The sequence below is a fragment of the Xylaria bambusicola genome (genome assembly GCF_022495145.1).
Source record: "Xylaria bambusicola strain CBS 139988 unplaced genomic scaffold F5B22scaffold_94, whole genome shotgun sequence".
NCBI classification, from domain to species: domain Eukaryota; kingdom Fungi; phylum Ascomycota; class Sordariomycetes; order Xylariales; family Xylariaceae; genus Xylaria; species Xylaria bambusicola.
The window spans coordinates 63,464-77,283 of record NW_025953647.1 but is presented as its reverse complement, the minus strand read 5'-3'; the positions used below and the strand labels follow the sequence as shown (position 1 = coordinate 77,283).

The window sequence follows — 13,820 nt, the reverse complement described above, 5'->3', positions numbered from 1 at the left end:
TGGAAAGTTACAAAAAATGGATGGAAGCGGTAATAGAGAAATAAGTAGTAGTAGTGGTAGTAGTAGTTAGTAGCAGTGGTAGGAGTACTTAACTACTTCTTACATAGGTACTTATCCAGGCACTTACCCAGGCACTTACCCAACTACCTACATCCCTACCTGCTACCCGGTCCACCAGGCAATGTAAGGCCGTCAGAGTCGAGCATACTCCAGGCTTGCCTAGTGGCGAGTGGTTAAGGTAAGGTACAAATGACTAACCTTGTACATACCTGGGCATGTAGGTATCAGGCGTGTGGTGAGCGGACGAGGAGCGAGCTCAGGCTCGCTGCCATCAGGCCCGAGTCGTTGCTTTGCAGAATTGCCTGTAGGGGTGGAGTACATATACGTGTAGGCGGGGCTTACCGTGTCCTGGTGGATGGAAGGGGCATGGTTGATGGGTCATCCTTGGCAGACAGGTTAGCACACCTAAGTACATACTCTAGTACACTGGGTAGTGGGTATAGTGGGTACAGGAGGTACAGTCTAGGTACAGTCCTGCAGTCCTGACTCTGCGTCAGCCCTGGCGAGCCGGGTACTTATCTGTAGGTACCTAGGTTATGGGTTGTAACTGGGTAACATGCTGCCTACATAGGTACCTACTTGAAACCACCTCGGTACCTACCTACATAGGTAGGTAGTGGACACTCAAGTAAGTACCTACCTAGGTATGTAGGCTATACTTACCAACTAAGTAATGCATACAGGTATAATGGGCTCAGCGCCTCGGCGCCAGCACTACATAGTACACACCTATAGGCTATGTAGCTACATGTACCTACTCACCCAAGCAGGCACCTAAATACTACAGGCTGTTAAGCCATCAGGTACTCATGTGCTCCAAAGTACCTCCTATAAAATACATCTACATAGGTAGGTAGGTAGTAGCTAGGTATTGCTTGGAGGCGCCCCGCCCCCTGCTGTTACTGGAGAACAGCCCTGGCACGCTCTAGTCCGGGAAGGATGGCTCGAGTGACGAAGGCAGAGAGGCGCCTCGTGCGCGTGTACCGCGTAATACCCTTGGGAAATCCCCGTGGCGCCAGCAAAGGAGCGCTTGACTACTAAGTACAATATTTCACCTAGGACGAGGGCGGGCGGGATCATCCTTGGTATCTCACCTTGGTAATCTTACCGTGATCCTTAAGACCGTTTGACCATATATGGACAGCCCAATGGCTGTTGGGACGCATCTGAGATGAAATACTATCAGACGTTAACATCCGATCCGGATGAAGATGTGGCAATCCCTCTGAGCTGTTCAGAGGCTAGGCTAGCTGCGCGCGTTGGTTCATCCCAACCCGATGACCGTTCCATTGTTTACTTTTGTGCCATGGTATACTACCTACTATGTGTAGAACAACGCTAAGTACGCAGCAAGCGCAGCGCTCTCGGAATAGAAGCCCGCAGGAAGGAAAGAGGCGTTTACACCGCTCATATTCTATTTTCCTGGCTGCACCAACATACACACCCCAAAGATTCAGGTCTCTGTCGATTGCAGAAAGAAACCAATGACGTGGTGTAGATACGGAGAGCAGACGGTCAACTTCCTGCATTGTTTTAAGACATCTAGTGGCCCGGGAGAAAAGTACCCCGGAAAAGAGAGACATTGGAACGAGGCCCGGGCCGGTTCTCTCGGGGACACGATACTAACCGAGTTAGCCGGCGGGTGCTTACAACACATCGAACTGGGAGCAGAGTGTATGGATAAAGTGCCAGTAAAACAAGTGCAAACGGATTTAGTGGCGACAGTACCAACGATGTTACAAACGTCGGTACTAAAGAGAGGAATGGAATGTGAGAAAAGTGCCTCAACTAGGTCGCGAGGCTGAGCAAATATGTCCCAAAGAAGACCCATTACCCAACCGTAGTGTCATGGCTCGAGATTGGGATCAACTAGGTGCAAGGTGACGGCCGGCCCGACGCCCACCGTGACGCAAGGTACATCATGGCTGCTAGGGCTTCCTTAGTACTATTACATGTAACTTGATGTAAGTGTCTCGAGGTCTAGACAAGCGGGGTGTTGTGGAAACCCGAACCGACTAAAGCCAAACCGATGCCACCAGTATGATTACATGTACACTACATATCCAAAGAGCAAGTGTTGCCGTATTGAGAGCACTAACTTAGATGGGTCGTAGCGAAGTTTTCGACAGCCAAACTGCGCTTAGATGCAGCATGGTACTTGGTAGCGCCGGTCTGTAAGCTCATCGTTCAACCAGCTACGCTATTGCTGCTTGCGCCATCATAACTACATGTACATTTTAGATTAAGCGATACCTACTGAGGCATCGTCTACTTCTCCATCTTACAATAGATACATGTTGAGCTACTTATCCTGGGAGGGTTGGTACATGGGAGGTTAAGTGTATCTGTCTGTCTACACGTACATGAAATGACGTCTCGACACAATCCATTTTCTCGCACACTATCAGCATCTATGCTGTTTCCATTACTTAACTCGCCTCACTGAAAAGTATTTTTATAACGTTACCCATTCGTCACATGTCTAACAATACAGTTTAGTCTTGAGCGATCGCCGCCATTCTTTATCACATAGATGACGTTACCAAGGGATAGCTGAACGGTTCAGCGGCGTTGCAGAAACATAGGTTTGAGATAGAAGTAAGAGCTTTTTGGCTCAATTCTGTGGAATGCGAAGAACGAATCTCACAAGATACAAAGATCCCAATGCATAGAACGTTATCCGAATTGCTATTTTCCCGACAATATAAAACAACGTACACTATGTTGGCAACTCTACTCCAGTATCTCAACTGGGTGACCTGGCAAAAGTTCCCAACAGGCTATGACTTGGGTTGCCGTCATACTGTACCTCAATTAAAAGCGCCTATATGATATTAGGTAAAGTGGATGGTAATTGGTCTAACGAACAGTTTATTGTTACCGATGTGAGGCCTAGATCGAAGCAACCAGATTACCACTGAATTGGTAAGCTGCATTAGAAAGAAATAACTTATCCTCCTAGTAAAACGCCTCCTTCAACCCCTGTCAAGTCTAGAACTCTTCTGCTATTGAAATCTTCTACAGATGGTTGCACAGGACTGTAGTGGCATCGTAGGCAGTTTGTGATGCTACCGTCTACATGTGTTGAACGGTAAGGGAGGCCCATAAGAAGGTAACTATTGGTTCTTGTCAATTGTCGGATGTTATGCCCATAAAAGATATCCATCGATCCGAACTGCTCTGTTCATCCCTTCACCCAGGAGCTTAAGCAAACCATATAAGGAGCCGAGTTTACCCTATCCGGCCCTATATACATGCTAGTATGTGCATACCGACAGGGCAGAGCACCCGCGTTGGTACCCAATAACCACGATTCTGACCCCAACGTTGGCAGCACTACGATCTCAGTATCCTACCTACCTATACCAGGTAGCGTGTGCTGTAAGACAAGCTGCCGCGGATCGCGGCGGTCCGTGGGATGATATACTACCCAAAACTGCAAAAGACCCATGAGCTCTGTAGAGCTGCCTTCATCCTCCACAGGCAGTTTCTCTTTCCTCCTCTCTGCAGCTGTTGTCTTACCATGCTAAGACCTTCGGGCCCCAGCGCGGTGCACGATAGCAAGGGACTGGAAGAAGCTATGTCGATGTTGGGGCGGCATGCATACACCCTGCATTATCCCATGCAACTGAACGCTTTCGTCCCAACAGTTGCTCATCTTGTAACCGTGACGAGATGCGAGGCAGTGCATGATCATCGAAATCTGCCATGCTGTTGTGCCTAGTCTTTTGACCTAGGCCCCCCTTGGCGCGCTACGCTCACCAGCACACCGAATGAATGGCCTTGTATCTGCTTACGCTACGCTACAATGTAGGTAGTGTACGCTCCAGCAGAGTACTGGATCATCAAGGAATGGATCGAAGATTGGGGCAACTATCTCATAATTACAAAGCAATCTAACTTCATACCTCATAGTAACGCGGACCTACTGCATCTCGCGAGCTTGGATTTGGTCTAAGGGCACGCAACGACCCTCAGCCATCTGTCAATGGCAAAGAATAGGTATGCCTTGCTTCTCTCGACGCTTCTTTGACTGCGGTTTCTGGTTATGAAGCCAACACAGAGGCTGTAAATTATTGTTTCAACTGTGCAATTTGATCCGCTCTTGTTGGCTCAAGGTGTTTCATTGTTTACCCTTTTCTATCATCAATTCCGCAGCATCTGCGCCCAGTTAGTGTAATAGTCCTCTCCCTGTCAACCCTCTTGTCAGTTTATTTATATGTGGCTTGTTAATTGTCCGAGCATCAGATAGGATTAATTTTACACATACACAACAGGATGAAAATATCCCCCACCGGACCATATCTTGTAAATCACGCTACAGGCGTTACACTGGTGTTCGATGCGATGTAACGCATGCGCCGCTATGGAACTCTCTTCGATTAAATGTGCTGTACGTACAACAACGCTTGTAAACAAGGGTATCCAAACATAGGCAGATAGACGGATACGTGAAGCGAGGTGGACCACTCTCGAACTAGTGTAGGCTCGCTCCCTGCTCTGTGTAGTGTACAGATACCCGCGGGCTCATGAACAGCAACACGCAAAGGCGGTGAGCAGCTTGGGTGCTCGGTGTGTCCCATTCGAGATTCTGGGTACTACATAGTATGTCGCTGGCGCTTGTAGGGGGAGGGAGATCGGCATGGGCATTTGTCCCCGATGCATGACCAAGAACGCTTCCCAGAGACTAACGGGGCGAAAAAAACAAAACAAAACAAGTTTCTTGAATTCCAGCTAATTTACTTACTACAGTACTTTATCACCATGTACTCTCCATTCTCGACTGCAAAGAGACAACATACTTGAGATTCTACAATAACTCTGTCCGATATCTTGGGACACGTATGCCACATGTTTAGGATCGCACTATGATAGTGAAGAATGAGGGGGGCGGGGTTGAGGGAGAGTAATGAGATAACTATTTAAAAATAATAATAACAACCATGACCCCGGAACCAACGGCATAACAAGCTAGTCACAACAAGCGGTGGTAGTGAGTATCGGGCAACAATTCACCATCGCCTCAGAATTGGTCAAAACGGATCTTTTCACACTGGTATAATAACATTCTCCCCTAATAGAATGGCGAATTTATTCACTTCTGGTCTGGTATATCCTGTAGAGGCACGGGGCTGTTGGATACCCAGGAGTGTGTAGGTATCTACCGGTATGATCTATCTGCAAGTCGAGGCCTCCAACGGTCGCAAGAATATGCATATAGACCGAGTTATATACCAAAACGATGATATCAGCAATGAGGTAAAGGGTCCGAAAAGTAGCCGTAGTCACCGTGTCCGCAGGTGTGAATGTATGCGAGAAGTGCGCGAGAAGTCACCATCGACGAACATCTAGTCAAAGCATAATAGGGTATAAGTTGGAAGCGGCTTTCGAGTGCAAATTCGAGATATTGCGATTACTCGATTCATTTTTCAAGGCAGTCACAGTCGAAACTTGAAATCTCAAACGATCAACCAAACTATCAACGAAACTGGGGACCATTCGGCATTGATAGGGAAAGCTTGATCAAATATTATACAGTCATGTCTGAAGACGCAGCAAGCATTAATAGGTCTATATTCAAGTACGTGTCTGTCTATTCATATCTTCAGCTTTCATCACCATCCCTCATCCCCCCCCTCCTTTACTTTGTCGCCTTGCCTCCTTTTATGGAATGTTCTGCACTTCGTACACAGGATACAGGATATTCAAAGACATGTAAATCCGCCTGTCTTCCCGAGGGTTGAACGTCTGTCGATGTGACACCGCGTTAGTTTCTTGTCAATCTTCTGCGCTGTCATCCATTGATCGCGCGTAGAAAGCTTGTTCGGTGGAATAGCACTATACTATGGGTTTGTGCTACTCGATTACAATTGTCCCGGAAATGGTCATGACTCGTTGTGCCTTACCAATATTGCTGGATGTCGAGACTCTCCAACGCATGACTTGCTGCGATCCTACACGGAGCAGCTAGGATGCTTATCACTCCCCCTTGGAGAGGACATGGCACATTTTAGACTTCTTTCTGTCCAAGGACACATAATACACCTTAATCTCGAGTTATTATAGTCATTTCACCCCTTGAAAGTCCCAGGATCATGAAATTCTAAGATCTCAAACCGCTACTTGGTCAAATATCCTGTCACCCTGCCTCAAACAATAAGGAGCAAATATAATGCTGCAGCATTTCACCAGGAAGACGGATGATAGCTGACATGGACAAATAGTGAGGAGGCCGCAAGCTACGATGACAAGCACAGGAAGCTCAACGAGAGACTCACTCGTGAGCTCCAGGCACGCCTGGATTTCATTGGTGTCAATTGGGCTTCGGACGACGAAGATAGCGATGGAGAGGAAGTAAAAGATAATGATAAAAAGCCCACACGAGAAGTTAGGCTTCTTGACTATGCCTGCGGTACTGGTATGATGTCACGAGTGAGTTCTCCGGCTTTTCTGCTCTGATACCAAACAGACAGTGGGGTATTAGAGGACGGAGGTGTTATATCAGTACTTCCTCTGGCTCCGAGCTTCAATTTACCTCCCTTATTTCTTTCCTCATTCATTATTTTCGTAGGCCACACAGAATAAGAAACTTTACAAGAAGGGGCAGTGTTGTTGCCCACAGCCGAACCAAAGAGTCACTTGAATCCCAGGAACTAACCATGGTGGCTAGGCTCTTTTACCTTACACGACGCAATGTGTTGGCATGGACATATCCGAGAAAATGGTAGCGGCATATAACGCGCGGGCAGAGAACCAGGTACGTGCAACTTCCATTTACTTAGCCCTTGAATAACTATGAGCATCGATCCTTACTTCTTTTATCTAAGAAGATACTACTTTAAGTATTGTATCGTCACGGGCTTGATAAAAACTCACGGAATATCTGACATAGTAACTGATCTATTTCATAGGGTCTCTCCCCCAATGAAATGCATGCTGTTGTTGGTGACCTCGCATCTGAGATGGCCGATGAGACACTCTCATCCCCAGAGCTTTTCAACTTTGACATCGCCGTCGTAGGGGGTGGCTTCCATCACTTTGGGAACCCGGGGCTCGCGGCGAAGAGATGTAAGCACCACTACTCCATTTTCATACTTTAAATTCTCTCTCTTTCTAGTTTTCCGTCTCGCAGCATGTCAAACCCTACCCTAGCCCTTTCCATATTGGTGATGGGTCAGCAAAATGTCCTCTCTCCCTGTTGATCAATTCTCACAGAGGAGCCTCTCTGAAGAGAGCTTACTGACTGATTCTGGGAATAGTGGTCGAACGTCTAAAGCCCGGCGGCGTCCTCTTAATATGGGATTTTCTACCCCACGCCCCACGACAAGGACATCATCACGAACACCACCACGGCCATGGCAAAGTAGGCGAGAAAGAGAAAGAGGAAAGTCATCACAACATCTACCATTCCGTCATGCATCATGGTTTCAGCGAGCCACAGATGAGGGAGATATTTACAGCTGCAGGCGCCGGTACGAATTTCAAACTCGAACACATCGGTGGTGGCTTTACTATCGCCGGTCATGGGCATCATAAGGAGGGGCAGAGTACGGCTACGAGCGGCAGCTGGGATCTTGACCCCAAGGACGGGAGCGGAGAGAAGGGCGAAGACATCAAAGACAAGGAAGCTTTCCGTCGAGAAGTCTTCTTTGCGAGAGGGACGAAGGGTGGAGAGTAGATGAACGAGACGTTAGGTTGCACCTCAATTGAGCTAGAATGAGAAGAGGATATATGTCGCTTTAGTATGCTTTCCGGAAAGACTAGAGAGTCAAGGCACGCAGTCCTAGGTCAAATAGACAGCTCTAGTACCAGAGTTGTTAATCATTATATATAGTAGCTGGTCTATTGCAGCATCTATCTAAAGGTTCCCTACGTATCTGTAGATTATTTCATGACAAATACCTCAAACGATCACTCAATGCTTCGACGGCGCTTCTATGAAAAAGCTTTCCAACTAACCCGAAGACAAATCTAGAATCATGAGTAAAGGCAATCAAGCAGCTGGGGGACTTCCAAAAGATAATCATCCTGGCATATATAGATGGAATGGTCTAAGTCGTTTTGCCGATGATGAAGGCACTGCCCAACAAGATCGCAGGCTCGTTGATATTGTGATGCTCGTAGCTAAACAGATGTGAGTTTAGTATACTAAACTTCAGAATAATGCAAAGAAGCTAAAAGTAGAATAATAGGAGAGACGGGAAAGAAGAAAGAAAAAACCAAAGAAGATAATTGAATCCGGTGATTTTTTCTCTGATGGGTTCTGTCTTGAGTATTGCGTCACACTTTTAGGATGGGAGAGTTATAAGCTATCGAGTACAACTGGGTTGTACTGATCAAGCGGGAGAAGAGAAAAGAAGATGGGATGCCCAAAAAAAAAAACCAGGAATCGAGCTCACCTCAGCGTTCCAATTCCGCCAGCCTCAAGTAGAAACGTCGGGCCCTCAGGCAAAGTCTTGCCGACCCAGCGCATAGCGAACGCGCGCAAGATATGCCCATGCGCCACGATGAGAATGTCGCCGCAGGGCGTAGAGGGGTCCTTGGGCTTCCCGATAACAGGAGCGTGGTATTTGGACCGGATCTCGGCGATCAGCTCGTCGACGCGCCGTGTCACATCCTCGGGATTCTCGCCGCCGACGCACCCGTCGCGCCAGATGTCCCAGTCGCGACCGAGCCCTTGCTTCTCGCGGATGTCGCGGATCGCGGGGCTCGTGATCCCCTCGTAGTCGCCGTAGTCCCACTCCCGGATCGCCTCCGTCACCTCGACGCGGGCGCGGCAGTCGTCCGTCGCCGGTGCGTCGGTGGGCGCAACGCCGTGCGAGTGCCACGGGAGCGGGTCCTTGATGCCGAGGTTGAGGAGCTCAAAAGTGCGCTGAGCGCGTTTACGGGGGGATACGTAGCTGGACTTGTATTAGTCGTTGTATTTCTCTTGAGTTTGTTGTCTCTTTGCATCAATGCCTGACGTAGAGAGACCGCGTCGAGGTGTACGGCTTCTAATGACACACAACGCCCTTTAGTAAGGCAGTGTGATGATATGTCCGGCTGTATATGCCAATGGCGATGGTAGCTGTGTACAAGCTCTCGCTAAAGTTTAAAGAGAATAAGAACTCACATATGTGCAAGCTGCCTCGGTACAATCAAGCGGTCATTACCAACGAGGGCTTTACCAGTAGCCTTGACACGCCGCTCACCATCCTCCGTGAGAGGAATATCTGTGTTACCGGTGTGTCTGCCGTTAAGCGACCACTCGGTTTCGCCGTGGCGGGCTATGAATACTCGAGGAGTTGCCATGTCTCTCACCGACCGTCTCGTCTCTATTGCCAATAGATGATGCTTGCGTGCGAGTTATTATGATTATGACTGTAACACAAGCGTCGCGGCGACTGAGGGGCAGGATGGAGGGGTTCGATGATAGGCCCCGCGAGCTGCGATATTGAGTCAGGGCTTATATCTCTATCCGAGAGTATGGTAATGTATGACGAAGCCGTAAACACGTCTTGACCATCGAAGCAATTGAAGCAGATTAGGCAGTTATTGTCAGGGATACTCAGCTTGTCCTCACTCAGCCCCTCTAGTTCGTGAGAATGAATGACGCCATGCAAGTAAGTAACAGTCGAGAAATAAAAGAGGGAATAACCTCCGCTATTTAAGCATCTAAAAAGGCACAACAAGCCAGAATTCCGGCAAGATAGCAGCACCTACAGCAATCCTCATTTCTACCAGCTAGAGATCGGCTATGGGCGATGGTTTCTGACCAAGATGCTGCTGCTGCACGTCGATTACTAAGGGCGCTCTCGCTGTCACGAGTCGGCGGCTGTGATGGGGGGCTTCCAGCGGGACCCGGCGGCTGGCTCCGCTGCAGACGTGGTTGTAGTGCGCTGTTGTGCCGGCACCGTCGGGTCCACCTTTGGTGGCTCGAGGCCTCTGCCTTTTGCGTTTGTCTTTTGCTTTTGTCTTCTTCTGCCGCCCGAGAAGCCGGCCATTTCCCATAACGGCACCAGGTGGCTCTGCATCTGTAGAGTGTCTAGGTAATCTAACCGACTAGGACCGCCCGAATCGGCGCCGACACCATCAGTACCTGCTCGAGACGATTCATTTACCGCCAACTTCACCCCATTAGACAATAGACAATATCGCGAGTACCATCAGCCATTCAAGCATCTATGGCAGTAGCTGTAACGGCGCGAACCGATTGACAGAAGATAAAGGGCTGTGCGACACTGGGCTTGAATTGGGAAGAGACGGGAAAGGGACCTGCGACGAGACGATAGCTGATCAGGGACAACGTTAGGGCAAACAGACTAGGCGAGCGGTCCCTACCTCTGCCGGAGTAGGTCGGCACAATATCTTCTCGCCTTATCCTAGCCGTCGGAAATTCGTCCAGACGTACTACCGGACAACGGACAACGAGGGTGAGGCGCGATGTTTTCACGGAATCAAGGAGCCTACCACGCGCCACTTCCTGGCCCCCGCCGCGGCGCAGTACCACCGACACCTGGCCCGGGCGGCCGCGGCTCATGGCCTACGCCCAAGCGCATGATCTGGACAGGCGCATTCGCCGCCGTGACCATCGTCGGTACCATCTACGGCGCGGGACTAAAGACGCAGCAAGAGTATCGCGCTGTACGTCTACCCTTTCCTCCATCCCCGATATCCCTTTTCTCCCTCCCCATTTCTCCAGAATTGGGAAAGGGGAAAGCTCAGAGTCTCCAGTATAACTTACCCGCCCGTGCAAACAGGAAAAGAAACAAATCTTAGAAACCTCAATAGAAGAGCGCATCAGCGCGCTCGAGGCCCGGCGGGCGCAGCTCGTGAGGCAGAAGCAGCCTCTTGAGAAGAAGCGAGAGGAGCTGCAGCTACGCATTGAGAAGCAGAATCAGGCAACAGATACCCGTTCTTGATCCTGATCCCAGATTATTATCTACGCATTCTTGTCTTACCCTTGTGAAAGGCAGAAAGGTACTGAAAACCCGAAGCAGGGATGAAATAATGACTTGGTCAAGCGATGTTCACGCGGAGTTAACTCTACTCCCGAGTCTCACCTTGGTCTAGGGAGGAAAGAAAGAAGCTCTAGAGAAGCTACTACCAGGACAAGGCAACAAAGATGGCGCTCAGACTTAAGGGGCCGTTTACGTCACAGATGCAAGTCCTTGTTGTCCGTTCTGCAATTTGATGCGACGTTATGAAGCCGCTCTTCAGAGCTAAGGTCGACTATACAGATGGGCTGTGCTGAATGTCAACTCCGGTACCTAGGTTACCGCGTCAGCTGATAGGACTACGGACAAAAGAGCCTAGAAAGCTGGACACTGGTCATCGGAATTTGTAGTGCATCAGACATATCAACCGTAACAGCTATCAATGTAGAAGTACAGAGGCACCTAATGCGGCGTGTACCATTGGCACAACAAATAAAGTACACCACCAAATATAATGAATCAAATGGGTTCTTCATTGACACAACTCTTGAAATCTCACCATGGTGAAAACCGATTCATGTAGACGGCGGTGCCGATGTCGATGGTGAGTGCTAAGCCCTATAATCCCGCTCACCAAGGTCATTTAACGCCGATCGCGATGCTGCTCTATTCCTACTCATAATTCTTTGGGGGGGGGGGGGGGGGGTTGGATTTGCATTGCTCTGTGCCTGGCAGCATTTACTCGATGTTGCCTTCCGCTGTAGGCAGTGGAATAGCCTTGTAGAGCAAGATGAGAGCAGAATGGGATTCTCCTCCACCAGCTAGAGCCTCAATTTTATCCGCCGTAACCTCAGAGACCTTATCGTCGTTAAACCACCACCACTTGCCATCCTCTTCCTTCCTCTTGCGGGTCTTAGGGTCGATCGGAGCCGTTTTCTTGACATAGGCCGTGTAGTGCCCGCTATCAGCACTGGCTCCCTGATGCGTAACCACGCCACGTAACTCATACAGTCCCGACTGATTCGCACCCTCATCTTTAGATAGTTCCGGACTAATGAGGGCATTCAGTTCCTTCTTCATCGCAAGCAGCTGGGCATCTCGTTCAGCGTCAATTTCAGCATCAGTCTTGTATGTCTCCGTCATTTCTACGTCGCCGTCTCCAGATGTACCCGCTTCTTTCTTGTCATCCTTCTTTTTGGGATTAGACACTTCAGGGACGCCGTTATCATTGTCTCCGTTGCGCTTGCGTCGTTTGCGCGCTCGCTCAACATCTTCTTCCTCCTTTCGAACCTCTCTGACCTTGTCTCGAACGGGGATAAGAAGCTCTTTGAGATGATCATCGCAAAACTCCACGACATCTAACTCATGAGGGAATGTGACCTTGCGCATGATCTTGGCTTTCTTCTGTGTTTCGCGTTTCCAGAAAAAGCGGACGAAATGGACAGTTAGGTATTTGGGCAGACGCGAGATCTTAGAGGTCTTAGTATAGGTAGCGTCGCGACCCAGCACCTCTGACCTCTTCTCCAGCTGCTCTTTCAACCCATTGACAATTCCATCACGCAAATGGTTTGTAGTGGCATCGATATGGCAGTTGAGCTTCAAAAAGGCATCTTTGGAAACAATTGGTTGCTCGCCACCTTCCCTGGCAGCGGGCTCGTCGCACACAAGCTCCGAGGAGAATTCTCCAGACATAAATTTCTCGATGAAAGAGGCGTCGGTCGTAGCGTCGGTGGCATCTTTGACCCGCAGCTTCTGACGAACCTGGGACAGAATCTGTGACCAAGCTTCCTCGGCATCCTGTTGAGCGTAACCGGAACCAGTGCGAGAGCGTTCAGAGAATTGCGGATAGAGATTGCGTAGAGATGTGAGGAAAGCATGTGGAACATAGGCCTCCTGGGTCTCGGACATGTACTTGTAAGTGTCTCGCAGCTGCCTGGTGAGGTCAAGCTGAGGCAATGTCCCGGTGGCATTGGCACTCGGCGGCTCGTACTTGGCGAGAGCGTCCTGAAGCTCCGGTATCGCACGCAGTGCCTGGAGTGTTGAATTCAGATAGCAGGTATTGCCCAGGTTTGTCAGGCCAGCAGGAACGGCGCCCTCTTGTTGCGCCGCTTCGGCCTCGGTCATATCTTCAACGAACTTGACGGCTTCGGATGGGCGCACGAGATCCTTGCCCTCACTGCTCGGAGTACCGAGCATCATTATTGCCTGACCTGGCTTGAGGGAGAAATGGCTCATGGGCGTGTCATCCTTGAGCCCCCGTTTCAGCAGAACCTTTTGACGCTCAGGTTCTACACCAGTAAGGCTGTAGAGCTGGAACTTGAAGACTTCGCCGGTGGACTCGGGGTCGACTTCTACGTCATATTTCTTGCCCTGGTGTTTAACAACGACTATTCAAAAGACGTGTCAGTAAGGGATACAGGTTAGTCGCAGCAGGCGAAGGCAAAGAGAGAGAGAAAGAAAGAAAGAAAGAATTTAGCCAATGGTGGCACCTACCTGGTATTGACGCCATGTTGAATCTCTGGGTATTGTAGCTCTGCACGAGGCCTGTTTGACGAGGCGGTAGCGAGAGAAGCTTATATATCTAGACAATGCGGTGACGGATATTGGATGAAGTGAAAGGGCAGTTTTAAGTAGCTACACCAAAGGATAGGCACAGACGAAGAGGTGGTTGAGTAGTCCGAGAATGGACAGATGCAGGTAATGTTACAAGGCCAGGCAAACTCTACATTCGTCACCTGTAATCATCCATCGGCTTCCACGGCCACAGCTTTGTTTGACGGGCGTTTACGGCGTCTGAGCGAACTGCTTACAGGGCACCAAGCTCCAAACCACCAAGCTCCATTG

General features: G+C 49.4%; 4 protein-coding genes across 4 annotated transcripts; 2 read left to right on the top strand and 2 right to left on the bottom strand.

Annotated features, from left to right (window-relative positions):
- The first annotated feature begins 5,506 nt into the window (after positions 1–5,506).
- Positions 5,507–7,889, top strand: F5B22DRAFT_578363 (S-adenosyl-L-methionine-dependent methyltransferase). The gene is made up of 5 exons (XM_047973231.1): positions 5,507–5,641; positions 6,285–6,492; positions 6,731–6,817; positions 6,972–7,128; positions 7,320–7,889. Exons 1-5 carry the CDS (start codon positions 5,601–5,603, stop codon positions 7,736–7,738), a joined length of 912 nt encoding a protein of 303 aa, XP_047824908.1. The 5' UTR covers positions 5,507–5,600; the 3' UTR covers positions 7,739–7,889.
- F5B22DRAFT_578349 (phosphoglycerate mutase) lies at positions 7,854–9,594 on the bottom strand. The gene is made up of 4 exons (XM_047973230.1): positions 9,541–9,594; positions 9,173–9,485; positions 8,460–8,960; positions 7,854–8,184 (listed from the first exon to the last, which is right to left on the bottom strand). Exons 2-4 carry the CDS (start codon positions 9,349–9,351, stop codon positions 8,112–8,114), a joined length of 753 nt encoding a protein of 250 aa, XP_047824907.1. The 5' UTR covers positions 9,352–9,485; positions 9,541–9,594; the 3' UTR covers positions 7,854–8,111.
- Positions 9,595–10,266: 672 nt separating this feature from the next.
- Positions 10,267–11,338, top strand: F5B22DRAFT_578193 (uncharacterized protein). Its single transcript, XM_047973229.1, has 2 exons — positions 10,267–10,683; positions 10,800–11,338. Exons 1-2 carry the CDS (start codon positions 10,483–10,485, stop codon positions 10,959–10,961), a joined length of 363 nt encoding a protein of 120 aa, XP_047824906.1. The 5' UTR covers positions 10,267–10,482; the 3' UTR covers positions 10,962–11,338.
- A 376-nt stretch (positions 11,339–11,714) lies between these two features.
- On the bottom strand, positions 11,715–13,485 carry F5B22DRAFT_652518 (ubiquitin carboxyl-terminal hydrolase-like protein; the record flags this gene model as incomplete). The annotated part of the gene is made up of 2 exons (XM_047979620.1): positions 11,715–13,363; positions 13,470–13,485. The coding sequence occupies 2 exons, from the start codon at positions 13,483–13,485 to the stop codon at positions 11,715–11,717; spliced, it is 1,665 nt and encodes a 554-aa protein (XP_047824905.1).
- Positions 13,486–13,820: the final 335 nt, after the last annotated feature.